Consider the following 23,815-nt stretch of genomic DNA (forward strand, 5'->3'; position numbering starts at 1 on the left):
CTTTCTTATTTTTATTTATCGTTTATCGTCACCATCCCTTGGTAAGGCATCAGTGACATTCAGTTACACGTATTCTGCAAATATATATAAATGTTAACGTTTATATGCTTAGTTTGGTACAGTTGTCTCAGTTAGTTAGCGTTGTTATTTAGCAAGTAATCAACTATCCAGCTAATTGCCACGGTCTGTACGATTCCACGGACGACGCAAAAGTCGTATTTCTTTTAGAAAACTTGGAGCCTTACACATTGTGTTCTGTTAGAAGAATACACGAAAGTTTAAGGCTGTTTTATTAACGTAATTATTAACATAATTCGTTTACGATATTCGTAATATCATAAAGATGAGCAGAATTTCTCTTCCGATGTAAAATGCTACCCATGTTCCGCGAACACAAAAATGGAAAATAACGCGTCAAACGTACCATGAGAGTTAATAACGTGGAATTTACACGTTTTAAAATTCAATTCCGTGGTATCGAGTGTCTGGCAGCGTTTGGAACGTTTGTCGCGAGCCCACCGAAAGTACACACAGGGAACAAGTTGACGATAAGAGCGAAACTCGGTCATGCTTCGGCTTATTCTTAGCCGTTGCGCTCGCGGACAATTTCCTACGATGATATTTCTCGAGACAGGAAGCGGTCGGAAATGAAAGTGTCCGCGTTGGGAATATTTAAAGCGCGTTCGTTTACGCGCGTGCCGGAAAATCAGCGAGGGTGACTCGCCACCGGACGAATCAGATTCTTTCCTCGGGGTTTCGTTAAAATTTGACGGGAAGCAGCCGAATCTACCGTAAGTTTGAATTAATCGCACGAGACGACGTACTTCCCATGGCGAACGCCACCAGCCCATTGTAATTTACATAGTTCATTGTAATTTACATTGCTCGCTGCGAGATCTCGTTTTGGCTTGCTCGCCTTTCGCTATATCGTATCCTGGCAACGGTTCCCCTCGTTTCTTTCCTCGGTTGCGTGAAACTGCATTCGACTACGAGGAAAAGTTGTTTCCGCCGAGTTTCTTTTCTTGTCTGGCCTTCCTGGGAGATCGTAAGTCCATATACTCGTCGCTGTAATCCATCGATTCTCGTCATGGTCGCTATCTTCAACTCGCTTCGCAAGTTCGAGGTCGTTCTACCACCGTTTTATTTTATTCCAGACGGTACGTTCGTTAAATCCGTTCGATAAACGTCTGCTTCCATTCTTCTTCGTTATTGTGGTTCTACAGGTATAACGTTAACAACATATCGGATAACGCTGCGGTAGATACAAGGGAAAGTCTGAACTACGTGTATCCGTTGCAATTACTGTAATGGAAGTTTGTTAAGCGCGTGAGCGGGTTGCATGTATTATCCACAGATGAAGAATGGTTGGTTCGTAATCGCTAGATTGGCCAGGTTTATGCAAATTCGTATCTTTAGCGAGATAAAGCAACGGAATTTAAACAGGGATTTCTGCCGCTCGATAAATATTTTAGCGAATATTTTCCTTTGAACATCTACGCGGATATTATCGAATCTCTGGCCGAAGAACGCAACGCTTCGATCACACTCTTTTCGGTTACATCGTAGAGAGATTGTTTCACAGATCGAGAGGTAGAGGTCTAGCGATCGAACGGGCTACGGGCCGAATAGTGTTCGATACTTCTCATTTCGAGAGGCAATCGGCTATTTGCATCTTTATGGCATGTTATGGCCCACAGCCGCCTGTCCGTAAACGCGTGTACGCGCCGTTCGCTCGTTCGAGGCGTGTTATTCGTGGGTTAAGCGTACACGCCGATGAAACGCAGCCGAGTCACGCAGAATAACCCGGAGTAGTCCGGATTCCACGAGTGGTTACATAACGCGCTTTTGCCGGCTGCGAAAGGGAAAAAAGAAAGGAAAAAGAGAACGGCTAACGTTCCAGCCTCTCGGCTCGTTGCTTTTTCCCCTTTTTCTTTCTCGTCTTTTTTTGTCTTTCGTTACTGCTGTTTTCTCGTTCGATGGTATTTTCCAGCCATTCGATCCGTTGTACACGTGTGTGTGTGTGTATGGGTACGTGCGTGTGCGTGTGAGAACGGAGAGAAAAGGGGAGAAAGGGAAAAAGAGAAAAATAATTTCGATTTCATTTCCGGCCGTGCTTTCCCTTTCTCTCTCATTCCGCGTGTCATCGCTCGTTGTTCGCTTTCGTTCTCGTTTCCTTCTTTCATCTCCCATCCTCCAACTCGTTGGATCGCGTTGATTAAGAGGCTGCTGAAGGGTTATCGAGACTAAAGGGTGGCGCGTCTCGACGATATTCACGGAGAGGATCTGTTATAATCAAAGATAGTAGAAACACTGCCGAGAATAACACTGTAACGGTCAATTGGTCTTCGGTTGATTCGATGAATTAATAAAACTCGATTAGCGTCGCGTTTGCGTAATCTTTTAAGTACCTTGTTTAAGTAGCTTTACATATATGATGCAACAGTGCGAGACACGCGGACCTGACACCAGTTGGAAACACGTAAAACCTATGTGTTACTCGTGATTTCATTTCGTCGTAATGAATTTTAATAAGCTGAATTTCGAGCGGTCCAAAGATATGTGCAAACTGATACCTTGCGAAAAAGTAACAAAATGGACAGGAAATAACATCTTTTCGTTCGCTCAGTTCTCGAGAAAATCGAGCGTGAAAATCTATCGAGTATACTCGAACGTATAATAGTTAATTCTGGATCGAGCGTGGCAAGCTAATCGAGAGGAAATTATTCTACGCGTGGAAATAAGTTGAAAATGAAGAATAAAATGTATTATTTCTTGCATAAACGAATTTCTTCGTCTTTTGCACGACTACTACCCATTTATTGCACTAAATCAACGCTATGAACCGATTTAGAAAACAATTTAACTCGGTGCATCTTTGCTCTTACTACCTCAAATATTTATATTTGACTGTGCTGACGTTTGATTTAATCGGTTCCACCTTTTGACGATTGATAAAGCTCGAGAAAACAAAGTAATCACGAGTTCGACTAGGTGTTGAAGCTTTTTAGTCGAAGAGCAAAGGTAGGAAGATGCTGACACGACGATAAACTCTGTCTAGCCTGAAGATGGAAAAAGAAAGAGAAAGATCAGAGAGAAGTTGGTCTGATATTCAGCTTTTCGCTGATCGGGCCGCATTAATGCACCGACTGCGCTAGACAGACTACATACAGGCTTCGCTGCATCCCAGAGGGTCTATCACACTTTCGATTTCCTCTTCCGGCCGGCGCTATGCACGGCACACGACAAAGCCAGCCTTTGTCGTTTACTCATCCGCAGTACCTGCCGATTCAACGAATTTCCGTCGATTCTGCGCCTCGACATATTGATCACTGCTCCGACTGCGAAACACACAATCGTCGATTCGTTTCTCTATCTTGCAAGGGTCGATTATATCCTTCGTCCTTCTGTTCTTTCGTTTAATTCTCGTATGCCGTGTTTAAGAACGTTAGGTCGGCGAATAAGTTTCCGCTGGTCAAAAACGTAAAGCAAAGTGAAAGGTTAGCGTTTAGGTAATACCGTCAAATTTAACTTGTCTCCTAACATATTTCACTCGTGCAGAAAAATGACTAAATAATTGGAAACGGTATAGTAACTAGCAGCGTAGACTGTTTGAAACATCGTAGAAAGTTTGAAAGCCGCAAAGTCAGGCTGAATGTCGGGTCTGTCGGTGCGGTGATAAAAGTTACACCGGTACAGGGTCGATTCAATTACCCTAACGAATCCATTAATTAAAAGTTAAATCGAGTGTATTTTCGTCCGTGTACGTGCGACCGCGTTTCGGTTCATTATTCACGAGGGCCGATATTACTTTCAACCGAGCCGTCAAATTAATCCCTGCTTGTCACCGAGAAGCTTTGGCTCGTCTGGTAACAGGATGGCTGCAAGTCGAAGCGATTTCCTTTGCGATTGTCACCTCCGTTCGCGCGATATTCAATATGCGCGGGTATATTGCGTGTTTGGGAAATACCTTGCAACTGTTTACGGCTCTTCGACTATCTTATGAATTTCCTATAAGGACGACGTATTACGCTGGAACGCGACACACACGTGCGTTTATGTACACGCGAGCGGCTGAAATATCTATCGGAATATTTCTAGGTAGGAGGTTACGTCGATTGGAAAGTTTACCGAGGACGATCGTAAAATGACGAGGTTCGAACGACGTGGAAGATTATCGAAGGGAATTCAGGCCACTGCTTGCGATTCGATTCGTATTTTCTTGCGAGGGGAAAGATGCAAATATTTGAAGGAAGACGCGTTCAGACAAACGTACAGTCGAGTCCATTCGATTGCAGTCCCGAAATTTTCTATTCTCTATTTTTTCGGAATTCCTCGCTACCTTTGCTTTATTTCATTTTCTTCCTTCGATATTCGCAGTGTTATCCTACCAGGTAGCATCGTGAGAATAATTATTAATATTTCGAAACTGACTTACTTGCTGGTCGTTCCACGTTCTTTCATAAATTCTGCCATTTGTCGCTCTCCCTTTACGTCACCTTCGTACCGCTGAAATTTCGATTAAATATCTTTAAACGCAAAGTCTTTAACTTTGTCGGATTCTTCTCTCTGATAGCTCCGCTTGTTGATTTCTGACCCGGTTCGTCTAGTCTTCGAAAGGCATTCGCGAACGAATCCGAGGAATGCAAAGTCTAACTACAACGGAACAGGTAGCGACGACGGGGCTGGTATATCTGCGTTATCGTTAGCCGTTAGCTGACTTACTTGCAATGCCGCAACACCAATGGAGAGAACAACAAGAAACCTAACCACGTAAACGTACCATAAAACACGAACGAGTTGCTCGTGTTGCGCGCACGAACGAAGCTGCTGCAAAGACTAATCCTAATCTATGGAAGCTTCGACGTTGGTGCTTTGGAACGTCTTACCGGAAGCTTGGTCTACAGTGTAGCCTTTCGTTGATCTTAGCTTTCGAAAAACTATCGTTTCTCCCATATTTATTCTTTTTCTTCGTTTTACGTATGGTTTCTACCTCGCAGTTTCCGAGTATCGAGAGTCTTGTACGGTTTACCGGATCGTGACTAGCAACCCAAAGAGTTACTAACTGATTGAAGGTAGTCTAGAATCTTGAGGAATTTGCTGGGAACTTTGAGATCAAGATCTACTGGCTTGAATAATATATCGTCGATGCTTTCTCGTATTTTCGTTCTAAATAATCAAACACGAGTTGCGTAATTGCCTAGCGCATTGCAGTTTATCGGCAACTCTTACGATTTCGCCGATAATATTAATTCAGTTATGCAAGAAAATCTCTGCCGATCGAATTTATTTGTACGAACGAAAAATCGTAGATAAATGGAAAAAGTGGTAAACTTCTATCGTATAAATTCTTCGTCCCTCGATAAATTCGGATAAGTCGAGTTTCGAGATGTCTGACCATTACGAGGTTAAACTACTTGGACGAGCGGCAGATCGTTTTATACGAGAAAGATGAGATTTTCTTTGTTGGATAAACAGCGTAGCGGTTTCCCTGGTTCGAAAACACCGCACCGAAGGGAACGTTGGTGGCGAAGGTGGGAGGTGGAAAATGAGAGATTCAGCAGGGCAGGAAGTAACCTTGCCGGATAGTTACACACCGTGTGATTGAGAGCAGCGAGACCTCTGGGCATTGTTTAGAACAATGTGATCGTAACAGATGCACGCTGCTAACAGAGGAACGCAGTCATGTACAGTTTTGTTTGCAGACTAAACATTGATTCTCACGTTCCTTCCGCCCGGTTCAAGTAGAACGAACCGATATATCCGCGCCATTTACAATCCCCGCTGTTAATTTTACTTTTAGTTTATACTAACCCGAAATTCTACTGCTTCTGTTTGGACAGAACGTGTTATTTTATAGAAATTTCTTTTCTCGCTGTCCTTGTCCTCTGATTATCGTTAAGCTAAGTTATTATTAGATCAAGGTGTCTTTTCTTAAAAAACAAATTTCTCGGTGATTCGATTGTTATTTTTATCCCGCTTTTGAAAAGCAGCAGTATTTGAACTCTCTTCGATGTATCGACGTATTCCAAGAGAAAAGGGCGGTTTTCTTTGATTATACGAACCCTCAAAGCGGACGTCCCCTCGTCGAATTTCGGCGACAGGAAAGGGCGGAGCGAAAGCGAGTCGGCACGACGACGTAATATATGTTCGGGCAATTTTCTCGGTGATATTCCCCTGGATTTATGGGTTATTAATTTTATGAACCCCGGGACTGTCTTAGCCTCTAACCAGGCGCACGTGTTCCACTAACAATATCTCACTTACAACGGACTACGAGCGATCTGCCGTGCGACCAGATACGCCTTACACGTCTTCTCCCATTATATTATCGTCATCTCTCCGCTCTTCACGCTCAATTATCTCTCATTTGAACCGCGGTTTTACCGGTCTCTTCCATGAACATATACACGGTCGATGTGCACGAGTACCGACATGACGAGAACCATCGTTTTAATTGCTACAGTGTCTGGAGTCGGTGGGAAACTGGCTGGCATTCATTTCGACTTGCTCCGAATTACTTGAAACGCGCGACAGAAGCTGCGGATCTTCCGAGATATTAGTTTGGCTGGTAAATTTTGATGGCTAGAGTAAGATTGAAATGCTTCGAGAATCTTGGTGATATATCTTTGGTTGCTGAGAGACGACGTAGATTACATCAGAACGTGGAACGCTTCAGAATCGCTCTTTATTATTTTTGCGTCAGCGGTGAACGAGGTCACTTTCTGGTTTCACGAACGAACACGGCAATGCTTGATATTATTTTAAATCCGTTCTTTTACCTCTTAAAAAGAGATTAATTTAACCTGGCTGCATTCTTCCGGCCAATTATGTTTCTCCGATGGTCTGAAAATATTTCAGGTTAGATAAATAAAAAAAAAAAAAAGAAAAATCATTCATGGCCTTTGGTTTCAATTTTATCGACCAACGACCCAGATACAGTACCGATTAATATTTTCGTTAATTACATTTCCAAATGAAGGAAAATGTTTCTTCATCGTTATCGTTGTAGAGTGTTTCTGTTTCATTAACTTTCGAAGAGCGGCCAGTATAAATCCTTGACTGGAACCGTTTTCTCTCAACGAACCAGCAAGAAGCACGAGAACCAACGAACTTTCGCGCCTATTTTCTTTAAGTTTCTCTAATAAAGCTACGCTTATTTCTTGGCGAAAGATCGACGAAACTAAGATAAACACGATAACGAGAGAAGCTTCGTTTCAATCGGCGTTTCAAGTCCTCCAGATCGTACAACTATCTTTCTTTCTCTTCTCGAGGTCCAAGCTTGATTAATTGAAACGTTAATATAATTAATCCACGGCTCGTCTCTCCAAGATGGAAGCGAGAAAGAGAGAGAGAGAGTATCTTTGGTCTAAGACTCGCTCGTTTGGAAACGTTTACGCGTCGAGGGTTGGTCTAACAAGCCAGAAGACACCCACTGGTCCTTTGATTTATCTCGTTTAAACATTTGCACTGTCGAGTTCGGAACTTGCCTCAGGTACCGGCGAACAATAGGCTCGTGGATTTTGACGAGTAGAATTCGTAGTGACCTGATTTATTCCGAGTTTTAATCCATCCTGCATCGAGACGATTTTTTGGCACCTGACACGTTGATAGTTGGCGCGAAGAAAATTTTGAAAATTTTTCTCACGGTCATCGTCGTTCAAACGATTTATTTGTTCGTTCACTCTTTTTGTACCCGCCATTCGCCGCGTTATTTGTAAAAGTATCTCTACAAAATTTGTGAATTCGGGAAATCTAAGAGCAAACTATATCGCACAGAGTCCGACCGAATAACACGTAGAAAATAACACGTGTAAAGATAAGAAAAAGATACGAAATAAAACTTTGTCGTTCTTGGTTGGACAGGACTAAATAATCGACAGAAGTTCATTCTGCGTGTGAAAATAAGTCGAAAACGAACAATCAAATTTTCCACGAGACGTTCTGCTTCCGAGAAAAGGAAGTTTACAAATTTATCATACGCGCGTACCAGGCTGATTCTCACCTAAACACGTTCAAGCTATTTTCTCGAAGCCCCAAATAGGAAAATGTTATTCTACGAAAATATTTCCTTAAATATAATTAATTCTCCCCACGATATCGCTCTCATAGGCAATTCCAGTCTTTTTCTTGGTTATACGACATCGTATACAGACGGTCTCTTTGAAAAGCACTCCACGATTAATTTCTCTTCCCCGGGAATAAATACTACGTTCGAGTAAGCAACGGCAAAAAGTCTGGAGCGAAAGAAACGGGCGACGTTAATGCGATTAACTGTACGCGAAGAGATAAAGAAGGGTTCGGTAAAGTGCGGCTGAATGGGTAAAAGGGGGACGAGGTTGGATTTCGTGCAGCATCATTGCACTCGGCTCGTCCTCGAAAGTCGAGGGTCGAGCAAAGGGCGGCTGTGGGTTTGCCTCCACCCTCTTATCTGACTGTGGGGTTCCAAGATCCGTACGCCTTGTAGGTATTGTATTCTGGCTACCTGTCCTTCGTACTCGTCTTTCTCCCAGCAAACCGCACCGCGTCCTTTATTTTCGGGTAATGTTGCGTGATAACAACCAACGGTGGCAGCTTTCTCTACCCTCCGACTCTGGAATTGCTCCGCCGGGACGATTATTAATATTGTCGGTTGGCTTGCGAAGAGGGATCGGATCGTTAACAGAAAGCGTTCTATCCACGAGGTTTCGCTTGCTGATTTTTCCAGGGAACAATGGCTGAACCGTGGCTTCTCTACCGCTAGTATAAACGTGTACACTACCCCTTATACGCAAGGTACATGAGATACATATATACGTGGCGCGATTCGATCAAAGGACCGATATTTTTGTTGCATTTTCACCTTACGATCGAAGAATGTTTCTCTACCGTTACGTTTTTTTACCTCTTGCTACGATAACTGCCATCGAATGGTCCGCTAAATTTAATCCTTTCCATCTTCTCTTACTTCTCTGTAAGAAAAATATAACGCGTTAACACCGATGGGATCGGTCTTGCAGAACGTAGAAAAAGAATACATTTATCGTTCAATCAGCTGATAACATTTCGTACAGAAGATTAAATTAAAACAAGGTAAACGTCGCTCGAGTATGTTTGTCTGCAACGAGTGGTTGACTGTGATAGCAAACGATTTCACGGAGGATCGAACGAAACCTACGACGTTTCGATCGTTCGTTCATGGAATTCGATTAGACTTAGACGGTTGTCCGTTTCGTTGCGAATCTTACAGATTGAGGAGACCAGAGCGGGATACGAAAATCGTACGACCATTCCTGAAATAATAGCTACTTTATTACGATACGAATACCATTCATCATACGTCACAAGTGAAAAATATCGTTCGAACGGATTTTATCGACAGATTTTATTATGTAATATAAACTTATGTGTTATACATTGCTACATATTCTTGCTTAACGGCTAGTCCTATCGGCTAGGTCCTTAGAGGCTAGAATGCACAGTGACTTGTACAGAATCATCCTCCTTCCTTCCCTTCGGTCGGTCTCTCATTGATTTGTCATTGTCTTCCGTGAGCCGCTCACGCGTTAGGGAGAAGAGAGAAAGAGAGGAGAAGCGTTTATGCGTCTGCGACAGGTTTGAAGAAGAGGGAGGAAGAAAAATGACACAGACACGCTTGTGGGTACAAAGATGGAGGACAACGGAAGATTCAAGAGGAGGTTGGGCAGGAAAAAGTTTTTCGAGGGGAAATGCAAAGGGGTTGGCAAGTGGGAAATACAGGAAAGGATAAGATATACATTTACACGAGCGTTTTCTTTGGTAACGTCTCCTCTCCTTGTTATCTCGCGCTTTTATTTCTTAGGCAAAGTACGGCTACTCCTTCTCTCTCTCAGTGTCGTTGAAACTTTCGTTAAGAAAGCGTCCCCTCGAGCGTTTAGTTTATAAAACGTTCATCCCCTTTCTCTTAATGCTGCTAAAACTGCGACGGCTTGGTCCTTCTTCCCGGTTGAAATAAAAGGCCCTCCCTTTCGTCGGTTCTATCGTAATGCGCGTATTGTACCGCGAGAAATTTTACAATCCACCGAACAACTTTCTCGTTCCGTGGATATAAGCGAAACCTTGCTCCTGTTTATCTCGCGTATTATTACGCGTATCTTGCGTAGTCGAAATTGGCTACGAATCTCTTTCTTTCTTTTTTTTTTTCTTTTTGTACTCTATCGATTCTTTCTTTTTTAATCTATTTTCATTCGGACATTCCATAAGTAATTCCGTGCCTGTACACGGAAGCTACAGGGAGGGAGGAACAGCGCGACATATGTTTCCTATTTTGCAATTTGTTTTTGAAACTAAACGTACGATTTTCTATACGATCTAATTTTTCAAATTAATTACGATCGTTGATCGTAGCATGAAAATATTGGAAATATTACGATGTCTCTTGCTTTAATAATCGTGCTATATACATATCCGACATTCGGGAAACTTCGTCGATTCATCGGTTATTTTTGAGGGAACACGCTTCTACATCTAACAGATCGTTCTCGTTTTTCGACTAATTACGAGTTCCGGCGATTGATAAGGGACGATATTACTCGTGGAATAACCTGATAGATCAATAGCGAAATGTTTCTTTTAGAATTCTATTTTTACAGAACGAGTCGATGAAATTCAAACGAATACGGTTACGTTACGTCGTTCTTTCCCCTCGTTTCCAACCCTTTACCACGTTCGATCGTTTTAATTACTCGAAACGATAGTTGACTACGCACGACAGGGTGTCCCTCGACGGATAGCGCGCCGCATAATTGCAGCGTTGCCCGTTACGAAATAACATTACATTACGTGAGGAGGACAAGCCGTTGCGCGTGCAGCCCTCGACGGGCGTCGTAATACCAGAGCCTATTAATTAACGAATTACGATTAAACGTTAGTTATTAATTATTATCGTTAAATTTACGCCTAAGATATAATACACTCACCTAAGTATGTACCTGATGATATCTTTTTTTTTTTTTTTATAAAAATTTCCCTATCACGCCATGAGAACGAATACCGTAACATTGGCGCGGGGGAAAGATCTTTCGCGGAACGAACCTTCTTTCATTTTCTCTCGTTATTTTTCTCTCGCGCTCTCCCTTTTCTCTCTTTGTAAATCTCTTACGAATTCGACAGGGCGAGATGAGCGTCGTAAGATGTTGTTGCATGTGTCGGTATCGATCCGTCGAAGAGCGTACTTTCAACCCCTTAACCGAGTATTTAATCATTTTATAGCGATAATAGAGACCGAAGCACGCGGTATTTGCTATTTTCATATACACCATTTGCCAAGTAGAAACGTTGGAAGAGGGGCTGGGATCGATAAATTCTTGCACCGTTCAAATGAAAACGCGAACACCACTCGAACGAGAAGTGCACTCGGTTAAAAGGTTAATAGAACCGTAGCAGCAGCGAAGCGATGCAAACGCGGAAATATACAACGTCGTCCATAAATTCGAGAGCGCAACTATCGATTTCACTTTGCTCGATACACACACGTACAAGTAATAGATGCTTTTTTCCTGATTATAAGTCACAAGATGCAGGTTCTCTCTTTAAAAAAATTCAAACGTAGCATCTCCATAATCCCCTCGATGTTCCCTTCACTCTGAACTACTGGCGCTGGCGTAGAATCAATAGACGCTTTCAGGTTCCGGGATACGTGTCCCGGACACGAATCGCGAAGAAATGCAAAGCTAGTTTCGGATGGTAGGATATCCGGCGACCGGTTACTAAGTCCCTCTAAGACCGTCGATCGACACGCGAACCACCCGTTGGATTTCTACCGAGAAACTTTCTCATCCACCGGCTTCTTCGTTCGTCGCACGTACACACGCGATACACATACACATACACACAGTAACTAGCACATACATACTGGAGACGACGTTCCATCGTGCAAGACCAGTGGACTAATTGCGTTCAACGCCTTAGCCGCTCGGGGAATTGCCGGCAATTTTTCGAACCTTCGGAAAACTCTGTACTTCCCTCGTTTCCTTCTTCTTCTCCTTTTTTCCTCGTTTTTTTTTCTTTTTTTTTTTTTTTTCGGTCGTTGCCAAACCACGAGACTGGATCGCGTCGACGGGATATCCGACAACGGTGGGAACTGGGACGCCCGTATCCGAGTTTCAGCGGATCGCGTTCGGGAATTCGCTTTATCCCGCCAGGATAATCCGTAAACCGGCTCGAATTCTCGTGGAATTTCACAGTTCGAATCGCGACAACCTTTATCTCGTTTCCGATCGGTCGAGTCCACGAATGATAAACGCGTACGCCTCGACGTTTCAACAAGGACAGATGTGGTCGTCGACAGAAAGAGGCGTTCCTCCCTTCTCGTTCGTTCTTCCGCGCGTCCAAGTTTGAAAACGCGTTGCGACGATTATCGCCGCGTGTCGATACGACGCTGGGTCGACCGACGTTTAAACCGAGAAGCAAGCTAGATCGAGATACGAATTTTTCGCGCTGCGAACTAACGCAGAAAATATAGCGTAGGAAACGCGACGTCGATTGGCGATCGATCGACGGCGTATTGAAAAGCGTCCGTGCGCGAAAGTCGTCGAAAATTAAGCGCCATTCTACGCTCCAACGATCCCTCTTAACTCGTTCGTGTTGCATTTTTATACCTTCGTCCTTTCGGCCCCTTTCCAACGGAGTTTCCAAACGCTCTATCCAGAAAATATGTCGATCCGACCGAGGGTCGAACACGAACGAGTTTTATGCAGAGCAGGAAACTCGGTTTGTAGGCCAAGGTTCGGAACGGACGATGTTTCTTCTCGCCACAGAGATACAAGGATAGCGTGTACGCGAGAGCGAGCTGAAAAAGCGACATAGCGATAGAACGCTGCGCAGAAATCCCTCGTGTCCTTGTCTAATAACGCATTCACATTCGTACGATAAATACGTAAGTGCAACACCGTGCAAACCAACTGCATCGGTGCGCATTGTGAGTGCCTTGTTGGACAAAGACAGAAGGAGCTTCCTTGCGCGGCTTTTCTTCTTCTATTCCCATGTCGCATCCGTTTACACGGTAACGCACGACTCGCCTACTCCTCTATCTTTGCATCTCTATTTTCCCGACACGCGGCGCGATTCTCATTTTTTTTTCTCGTTACGTTTGATATTTAGCTGCCGATAGACAAATAATTATTGACTCGATCGATCGATAAACGATCGATCGTGATATTATCGACGCCGTCTCTGCCCGTGCGAAATCTTTGGTGCTACGACTACGATAACGTTATTGACGCAATCTAGCGGACCGCTAACGATCCAGCCGTTTTCGTCTATTTCGTCGAGACCCACTGGGTCCCTCGAATCCTTCCCTTCCGATCGTTCAGGGTAAATCATCTCGAGTCGACGGCTTCGTCGTTCACGGGATCGTTTCACCGACGACCACACGACTACCATTGATAGCTGTCCACGATGGATTTGCCGTCGGAGCAAGGGCTCGCGCTGCCGCACCACTTGGTCTCTTTCAGAGGCGGACACGCTGATCCGCCACGGCGTGGCTTTATCGTGATCTTCCGCGTCCTCTGCGTCTCTCCTACGCCGCAGCTACGACTACAGGCGCTCCATGGACCCCATTCTCCGACCTTGCAATCCCTCGGAGGACCTACGATCATCGAACAACGCCATTAATCATCGTGCGATCGTCTCGATTAAATGGAAACTGGGTTTGTCGTGGAAATTAGTTGGTCGAAAATGGGCATTTGCAAATTTATTCGTTTAAGAGACATTTGTCAGCGTTTGCCAAGCAAATGAGTCATCAGATGGCTATACGATCTATTTACGCGTTAGACTTTAGCATATCAGATTACGTATGCATCGTTTCGTACGAATAGGAAAATTCGACGCTACGAAAATGAAACGTAGCGAAGGAAAAGACTCGAACAGAGATTCGACGAGATAAAGCAAGATAGCAATATAAAGATCTATGGATTGAAATAGACGCGGATGAAATAGTTTCGGGAAAAATCGTAGAGCGAGGGATTAAATGAACGAGCGTAATCGAGAACCGAGAGATTAGAACAGAATGCGCGCTTGTGTCCGTTTATGACGAGCTTTGTCGCTGGTTTTAAATAAATTCAAGTCGTCGGAAAACAAGCGTTAGACCGGTATTTACACGCAACAGAAGAGATGAAACGAAACGGAAAATATAAAAAGATAATCGACGCGGCGACAAAGACCGCGATTCTAAATGCAGCGAGTCAGAGAGGCGCGAAAGAGAACGTTCTTTGAGCATTTGCGCGGAACACATCGTTGTTAAGCTCTGTTTTATCATTAATTTCCACGAATGAAAAGATCGCATCAACGTGGTCGAGTCATTGTTGGCACGAACCGTGTCACGTCGCTTTTGAAGCAGCTGAGAAAGGTTTTCAAGGAGAAGCTGAATACACAGGACCAAGATCTTCTACTCACGCGTTCTCAAGCGTTTTCCTTTAGACGTTAGTCGATGATGTTTCATTCTGAGCCTGTGCTGACGCTGGGTCGTGATGTCGGTGGAATTCCACGAACGACCGAGATTGTTGCCGCTAGTCGCGTTTGCCATTTTCCTCTGAATATCCTCGAAGATTTGTGCCTTCTGCGCTTCCGCTGTTTGTTTGTACTTTTGATAGTAAGGCCAGCCGATCTTTCCATCGACTTTCGAAAGTTTGGGCGGAGGTGTCGCATTGAATCTGGGTCTTTGTAACGCATACGACGAAGCTATGCTGTCCATGATCGCTGCTTTATTGTCTCGTGGAAGCTCGGTTATCATCTGACCACTTCCGGTCGTCGTCCAATATCTGTAATATACGAGAATCGATCGTTTTATTCCAACATTCTATGGAATTTTTTTCTATAGATTCTTATAATTTATCGTTAACAGACTACGGATACTTTGGCAGATTCGTATCTTTGTAAAGACGATTAGAAAAATGAGATCTGCACAGAAATTTGTTTCATCTGTTACATTAATTCAAGATTCTTACGAATTCTACGAAATTCTATGGAATTACATACGAAAGTATATATGCCGTTTCGATGTATTAACGTTGAGGTTATTAGATGTGTGAACAAAGGAACGCGTGGGGAAATTGTAAGGTGGAAAATATATTTTAATACAGAAGCGTAAATACAAGTCGGAATATAATTTGAGCTGGTCCAGATGATCCAGCACGCTAGCAGTGTTACCGTATGACTGAAAACCCTGGAGCTGTGACGCCACCCAAGATCCAGACATCTGGGGATATGGGACATGCCAATAACATTTAGTCATGCGATAGCAATAAGAAAAGACAATAGCCGGACTCCCACCAATAAGATATGTGAGTCACAATGAGTAGATAAAAACCCCAGTCCTTTAGTCGGTAAGTCAGTCTGTACTCTGCAGTTAATAAAGTATACGAATGGGCTATTGCTCATTCGCCTTTTTATAAAACTTCGTTATTTATTACGTGACAAAGCCATCGTCGCCTGTCTATAGTTTGCGATCTGCCTTCGTCCCACAGTCTTTTGTCTATACGCTGTCGATGGCTTCAGTGCTTGAGAAAACTAAAAAACTTAATTTGCTTATGTACGTTATAACCTATTTTCCCGAAGAAAAAGATTCAAACGGAAAAAACGCACGTTCAAAAATATTTGTCCTCCATCTCGTGGCATCATATAAATTTACAATTTCGAAACTTGCTTATATTTCAAAAAGTTGTGCCTGCGAAAAAACTACTAACTTTTCTATCGCTTTACTCTTTCGTCATCCGGCGCATCAGTTCCAAGTCGGTCACGAAGGTATTTAATTATGTCGTGGTTTAACTTCGATAATTAACCGACGAGCTTTTCTGTGTTACAACGCCGCTGGAAAAGTGGCGCGTTTTACGCCAACGGACGAAAGAAAAGTTTACACGCATCGAAATTCCCACAAACTTCTTCCATCGCGTTCCAGTACGAGATCTGTTCAAACAACCGCGATGCTCGCCGCGTATCAAAACGCATCGGTCGCCAGCCGGACACTTTCCCACGAGGAGGAAAATTATCGGAAACGGCGTGTCCACGTAGTCAGTCCATCGGTCGTTGCTTGGATTTCTAGACGCGGAGTTTGCCGAAGCGTGGGAGGTGTGGCCCACTCGAAAACAATTTCGAGAGTTGATTTACGAATGCCGTGTCTACGTTTGTACGCGACGAGACCCTTAGTCCGCAGGAAAAACAGAAAGAGAGAGAGAGAGAGGTCGAGAAAGAAAAAAGGTGTCGAGAGAAGAGAGAAGAAGCGAGATTTCTGTTTCACAAACCGAAACTTATTCATCCCGCTTTGCTCGTTCCCCTATCCTTCTACTCTGCGCTCTGGAATTTTCGATCTTCTCGTGTTTCTTAGTATTAGACGATGTCGGTCTTGAGCGAGCTCGAGTTTCCCGACGAGCAACCCAGAACTGAAAATCATCGGCGAAACGAGTTCTCCTCATCGACCAGAGTAGACGGTGCAATCTCACTCGCCGATGGTTGCCCATTCGGAAAATAAACCTAACCCGAGAAGTTTAAGTCCACCGCGTAGCTTTTTCCAATTTACGGGGATCAGGTAGACAGGCAGGCTGACGCGCTGCTGTGTACGTTTTTAATTTATTTCCCTAGCATTTGCATGATTTCAATTTCGTCCGACAATTCCGCCGTGGAGACACTCGCCAGGCCTCGGGATACACCGGCGAATTGGCTCTCGCGAACGGTTCTCGTGGCAAAATCTCGCCTGAGATTTTTGTTTCGCCGGTTTATTCCTTCTCTGATCGTTCGTCGTGAGTTACGAGTCGTTCGTTCGTCAGAAGGCTCGAAAATAACCGGAGATTCGCCTTTTGAGGCAAGCACTTCGACGCAGCGCAGTCCTCGGAGGATCGATCGAGACGCGATTTTCTCGGTCGACGAGTCTCGACGTCTCGACGAAGCGATCGTGTCGTGAAAATGAATTTTTCACACGACGTACGTCGCCAGATAACTATTTCGATAAAAGCACCGCTGCTCGTCGTGGGAAAAAGGAAGATTCCCCGAAGCTCATTTGCGCCGTCCTTGCTATTAATGGTCTCGTTAATATTCAAATTTATTAACGTCGTCGTTATTCGCTTTGCGCGATTATTTATAGTCACGGTGGATCTGGCGCGACTATTTTTCACGCCTTTTTTCGCCTAATCTCCGCCGAGCATCGCAGTACACCGAAGGTTGTGAAAAAAGAACTTGTCGCGATACACAGCGAGAAAATAAGACCAGCGTTCCGTCAGAATTAAATTATTCCCCCGTTTCTCTCCGCTCTGGTGGAAAAGGTACGAACGAACGAAGAGGAAAACGCTCGAAATTTTCGCGGTATTTATCGACGTTAACCGGCATCGAAACACGATCCATCCTCTCGTTTTTCCGAGAATCGTTTCATCCGCGCGACATTAGCGTTGACCCAGTTCTCGCTAATTTCTCGCCGGTTATAACATTTTTAATGCGTTGCCGCACGATAATCTTACCCTCTGTCTTAATTGCCGCGCACATTAAACCGTGGGATGTAAGAAGCCGGGCCGAGAAGCTTTTGGCATAGAAGCATCCTGAGAGGGGCGATAATTTTGCATTTTCTTGGAAAAACCAGCTAACGTCAACAATGAAGCTTTCGTGGCTCGTTAGGCTTAGGAAGTTTCTCATCTTTTACTTCAAGGCGAAATAGGCTGCGAAAGAACAGTTATTTTTCACCGTGTGATGGATGTAAGGTGTAATTTTCTATCGTAAAACTGCGAATATTCGTGCAAATCATCGTTATTGCAAACATTAGCGTGTAACGACGATCAAAAAATGACAAAATGTCTGAGGATCGCACAACCGGTACGAAGAAAGGAAAAAGGAAAAAAATGATGCAAAGTTTCGACACGCAACGAGCGTCGAGTTTAAAAGTGGAACGTAAAATTTGTTCTCATTTAAAGTGGCTACAAATGCGCAAACATCTACGGGCAACTTATCGTTTCCAATCATTCTCGTTTTATATCAACGATGATAGTAATGTTCTGGGATTTTTAGTTGGAAAATTAATTCCATGATCGTGACTTTGATGTAGAAAAGCAAGATTGTAAACAGGGTGAGCGTTTCACGTAGGATCCGCGAAACGAAATTACAGCCGGTGGCTGGGACGCGCAACAGCCTGTTCGGAAGTTTGAACCGACCGTTTGATAGGAAAATTGGCCGATGTAGCCAGGGGAGCGTTTTCGAAAACTCGATGGGCGATTTGCTCGCGTAAACGGAAAGGTCAATTAAGCGTAACGTCACCTTCGCGGGTAATTGAAAATATATTTACGAAAGCGCGTTATTATATCTGAATTTGCAATTCAGATAGCTCATTACCGTGCACAGCCGGAGCTTGACAATTTTAAAATGCAAATGCTCACGGAGGCATAAATTCGCGTCCGCCAGCCGACGCTAAATTCCGGTTTCTGCTGCTTTCGACGACTCTGCAAAAAATATGAGGACGTTCGGTGGATATGTCGAGGAAAGTAGTCCATCGCGAAGCTTACAGAATTTTTTCTTTTAGTACGACCCATCGACGAATCCTTGTTTGCTGTTTCGCTCGAATATTTCTATCTTTTTGTTTTTCTCGTCTTTTTCTATTGAAATTCCAGCGATAATTCGTACGTGACGTAACACGCTACGGAATTAATGTTAATTCTGCGAAAAAGCGGAATACGTTTGATAACAGAAACGGATACGATATTCGCGATATTTGATTTGCTGCATCGTCAAAGGACACTCATCACGAGTAGTAATTAATCGTAATCTGATCGAACATTCGCAGGAAAGCTGGCTCTTCTTTACGAAGTAATTGAGTTTCATTCTGTATTCATGGAAAAAGAGCAACCTTTCTAATTTAAAAAAAGTCTCTCTTTCTCTCTCTCTGGGAACTGAGTAAATAAAGCTGTTTGTTTATGTTGGATCTTCGAATGCGAGGAGCGTGAAGCCGGGACAACCGTCGGTGCCTGAAATTTTTTTTCAACCACCACAGCTGCCACGCACGGTCGAAACCGCGGTTCGTTCGTTATTGTGCTTTTATTTATTCCTATAATATTTACTTTACGGTGTCAATGCTTATTTATGCGATTTAGAAAAGTAGTTGAACATTTACCTTGGAAAACTCTTTACGGGTACGTTATACGTGTTTCATAGAACTTGGTGAAACTTCATTAGCGATATAACGAGACACGACTATCCTTGTTATCTTGATAAAGTTTCAAACAAATCGGAAAATCCACGTAAAAGTTACAAGACATTTAACGTTATTGACGGTAAATTCGCTTAAAGTACATTTACCAAAAGCTACGTTTCTCAATTCGTTTCACCAATACCATCACTGTCGTATCCAATTACGGCAGCGAGGAAATTTCCAACCATTTTATTTTAATAACGCGCATAAATTTCCATATCCGCAAAGACATTTTTACAATAACCGTTCAAATTCTACGAATCGTTGCATCTATCCGTGACATCGTTTTAAAGTTGCCTCGTTTTCCCCCACCCGAAAGCAATAAAAATTCCACATCCACGTTTGACCTAATTTAAATATCTTCCCAAAATCGTCCAACATTCCGCAACTATCATTCGTTCCAAGAATTTCTCGCAGAGTGGCAACATTCCTCGATCGCAGTAATTGCAACGTTCCTTCGGAAGATAAGTGCGATCGAGTTTGCAATTATCGCGCTTTTCGTAGTCTTACGAATGATCTATCGAATCGGGGCGGAGAAAGGTACGTATCAATAAGGACGCGAGTCGACGAAACGCAAGAACGTCCGAGATTCGATCGCACACGGTGCTATCTGGCCACTCTGAGTTCGAGTGCCGATCGTCGTTTCTGGTAATCGGCCTCGTACCCTTGGGCTTGAATCGCCGGCCTTCCAACCGTATCCCGACGATCACCGTAATCTGCATCTTCGTCTATTTTTCTCTCGTCTCTGTTTTCATCAGCGTCTATTCTCCCATTCGATTGGAAACGGTGCGTACACGTCGTTACTTTATTACCAGTAAAATGCAAGATATGGAGAATCGGTTAGTCGACGAGTTACTGTTCGTTTTCCACTTGGAATCTAGTTCGAGAGGAGCGTAACGAGTGGAGATCCGTAACGTTTGATCAGGATCGAACTAGAGAAGCTTTAAACGTACCTACTGTGTATACTTTGGTTTAAGCGCATCGCTAATTTTTTTTTATTTTATTTTGGTTATTTTACAATTTGTTCTTATGGACATTTGGTAAAGTGTTATATCTTATTGGCGAAGAAAAAAAAAAATAAAATAAAAATAAATATATTTCTCTGTAAAAGTAAAAACTGTAATGTTGGAATACAACGATATTACACGCATAGGCACAAATACTCTTACACAGACACCTACACAGGCATTTGAACAGGACACTCACATACTCGTTACTGTATAGAGAGCGGGGTTCAAAATATTTAAAGGATCATGGGTCACTATCTATATCTAGTCTGAGAGTAACTGGCCAATTGTCAACAATCTGCATACGTTGTTAATTATATCACTCGCTTATATACATTTGGTTCTGTAGTTCTGTTTAATAAATATCGCTGAATATTATTTTAACATAAACATCGTGTCTTCCACAGATTATTAATCTTAACTTTAAGATTAAATTCTAACATGTAAAATATCCGAGATTCGTTCCGATGACGCTGTACAGTACCGCTAAAAGCTTGGAACACGTTTTATCTTTAATAAAGCTTCAGAGTTTAACGCGGTTTGCGAACTTTCAACTACGCGTATTTTACAGTACAAATTTCAAAATACGTATCTCATACAGCGGATAGTTTTTTTCTCGTATAAGGTATCGAGTTAAATGATATTCCTTCGTATCGTCTAACGATTACTTGACTTTTTCTAGTTTCGAATACTTTGTTAAGTATTGAGACATGTATAATTTTGTGTGCTAGACTAGATTGGTCGCGTAGTAGTGATACATGTATGTGAATACGAGTGTGTGGAAGTACGTGTCTCGAAAACAAACGAATGTAAACTGTTCAGTCGGTTAACAGTCGAGTATGGAAGAAAGTGGTGAGAAGCGTGCAAGTGTGTATCGACGAATATCTTTGAAATCCTTTATCAAACGAATCTATAACTATTTTAATATAAATACTAAGTGTAATCTCAGTGTTCCTTTGCCATTATTTCGGCAATTAAGATCCAAAATTATCAACATTAAGAAACCGTTTAAATGCGTTGCACGGAAATTAAGCACGTTAAAGAGATACGGATAGCAAGACGATTCTTCTTGTTAAATTGTGTCCGATTCAGAAATCTACTTAACGCTTTATTTTACGATCTCGCTATACTTTGCTCACCTGCTATAACTCGCTTGGAATTCGTCGTTCTAATAATCGGCAGCATCTTCTTTTTCGCGATTACATTTGAAAAAGGAAAGTGGGTCACTCGAGTGAATGGCATCTAGGATATTGTACGCAGTATTATTCAATATAGCGTCGTAGTTGGCCAGCGACACACTTCTTTTTCAACGTCGAGCGACATTGTTCGGGGTAGCCGACGTCTATAGAAACGTTTCTAAAGCTGTTTCCTCGATGAGCTGTTGCACCTGTCGTGACAGCTTCTCTATGGAACTTGTCATTAACGTTCTGTACACGCAGAAACACGCGCTCAAGTAAAATACATAAGATAGCGGCTCTTAAAATACGATTCGGCAATTTCGGTATTTTTGTTCCGAGACTAGCGAGACGAAAGGGCAGCTTTCACGACCGATCGATCAAACTGCGAAAAAATGTTGGTTCAAGATCGGTGATCGGTTTTTCACAGCGTAGATTGAAAAGTTTCGAGGCTGTGCAGTACGGCATAAGCTTGATCAGGCGTTTCACGTTTTCGAGGCATCGAATTCAAGGTAGCTGCGTGTATACGCCGGAAAAAAGTAAATTCGTCTGCACGTTGTTCCAATTTGGTTAAAAGTTTCGCACCCGAAGCAACGTATTTTACGCTTGTCGTTGGTCTGCAGCGACGTTGGTCGCAGGTATCACACTGTTTCGACGAGGGGAGCTGAAACAATTGCCCGCAGCTCGGCTGAAAAATTTATTCCACCGATCGATACAGCGTTTTCCTCCCAATAACGTTTGTATCGCGATTCTCTCGTTTATTGATTCCAGTCGATCTAATTGTCGAATTCTTGCTGTTTTGAGATTTCCGCGATACGTGGACGCATGGTGGACGAAGGGTGTTGAACTGCTGACATAGACGCGAAGGATATAGACATTTTCCGATCTGTAGATCTAAACGATACGGTGTGACCGAAGAAGGGAAAGTCAGTTACCGTCTGTCAACCGATTAACAGGTACCGATACGTTCTCACTGTCACGAAGGATTTGAGTGTCCATCACACGTTATCTCGAATTTAGAACAATTATTTTAGAATTAAACGTTCTTGGAATCAAGTTGTCTGCCCACTTATACTTTTCATCGCGAATAATTTACACCTTAAAAAGTCGTACAGGTGAAAATTCCTTGCCAAGTTTAAGCTTATACGAGAAAATTATTCTGCTATTTCGATTATTCGTGACAGTGGATAACAGAATTTTGATATTTTTATTACAAATCTTCCTAACTTTCTTAGTCGATAACGTATTTAACAGAACAAAATCTAACAAATATTATCGACCCGGGAAATTCAAATCCTGGAAGAAGGAAACTTAAATACGCATGGACTTAGCGATTTAGAAAAGGGAACACGGACCTGTGCTTTCGTAAAAATGAAATTTCATCGACTTAAATCGATAATTTCCACGTGGAACGTTATGTCGAGTGGTCGCGATTCGATTCGACAAGACGAAAGACTCTAGTCGTGCCTGTCGTACGGAGACCTTGATTCGATAAAAATTGCTATCCCCGAAAAAGGGACGGTGGAGCGAACGAAAGATCGGAAAGGAAAGCGAAGATGGAGGAGAGTGGAAGCGAGGTAAAGTATAGGGGAAAGTATAAAGTAAGGGAAAAGTTACGACGAGATCGTTCGTTTCGAGATGATCGTGTCGGCGGACTGGCCCGGGCCGGATATTACGACGATAAGGGCACTCTACTTTGTACTGGGAGTATCGCAGAAATTGCCACTAAGAATCTGCCAAGTCCGCGAAAAGTAATATCGTTATCGAGCATCAGATGTCAAATGTATACGCTGACCCAAGAGAATCGACGGCCGGAAGCGCATCTGATTCGCGGTCGTCTCTTATTGCATTTTCATGGGTTTCGTTTTACGGCGGATAAATAGTATCCGCAAGAATAATATCCGGCATAGAAGATGGAAGTTGGCGGTCGTGTGTTAAACGGATCGCGTGAAAATGTACGAGACTTATGGTCTACCTGTTACGAAATAGTTTCACAAGCGTGTGCATCGTCTTCGTAAATCGATACCAGAATGTTTCGCACGTGCACTTGGATAAATTCGTTCGCCACTCTACTTTAGTCTCGCTTTTAACTGGTATCGTACAAATGAAAATACATTTACTTTTGGGTAGTCGTAAGCTGGAAAATTCGTTTAGAATTAGAGTTTAAATTATCTTCGTAATTTGTTAAGGTTATTCGGTGTATGTGGAATTAAAGAAACGCGTGGGTAAATTGTAAGGTATTGTAAGTATATATATTGTGAATATTAAAGTAAAAAGTGTGGAATACGATGTAAGCTGGTCCAGATCCTCACGCTAGCAATGTTACCCTGAGACTAAAAGACCCTGAAGCCAACGTCGCACGTGTACCGCTTATGGTCTGTCATCTATCGATGACCTTAGCGCTTGAGAAAACCAAAGACCAGATGCAGAGTTTTCTTAGAAGTGGCGATCACTTCAAC

General features: G+C 43.0%; 2 protein-coding genes across 2 annotated transcripts in view; both read right to left on the bottom strand.

Moving 5' to 3' along the window:
• The window catches only part of LOC132912217 (peroxiredoxin 2-like), a 361,669-nt gene that overhangs the window by 30,347 nt on the left and 307,507 nt on the right, over positions 1-23,815 (bottom strand). The gene's annotated exons all lie outside the window — the stretch shown is intronic.
• The window catches only part of LOC132912206 (uncharacterized), a 201,837-nt gene continuing 187,368 nt past the window's right edge, over positions 9,347-23,815 (bottom strand). The window contains exons 6-7 of the mRNA XM_060969432.1: positions 14,410-14,774; positions 9,347-13,603 (exon numbers count right to left, since the gene is read on the bottom strand). Coding sequence (XP_060825415.1) covers positions 13,392-13,603; positions 14,410-14,774 — 577 coding nt within the window. The 3' untranslated portion in view covers positions 9,347-13,391. The remainder of the gene's footprint in view (positions 13,604-14,409; positions 14,775-23,815) is intronic.

The sequence above is a fragment of the Bombus pascuorum genome, chromosome 11 (assembly GCF_905332965.1).
Source record: "Bombus pascuorum chromosome 11, iyBomPasc1.1, whole genome shotgun sequence".
In the NCBI taxonomy this organism is placed as follows: Eukaryota; Metazoa; Arthropoda; class Insecta; order Hymenoptera; family Apidae; genus Bombus; species Bombus pascuorum.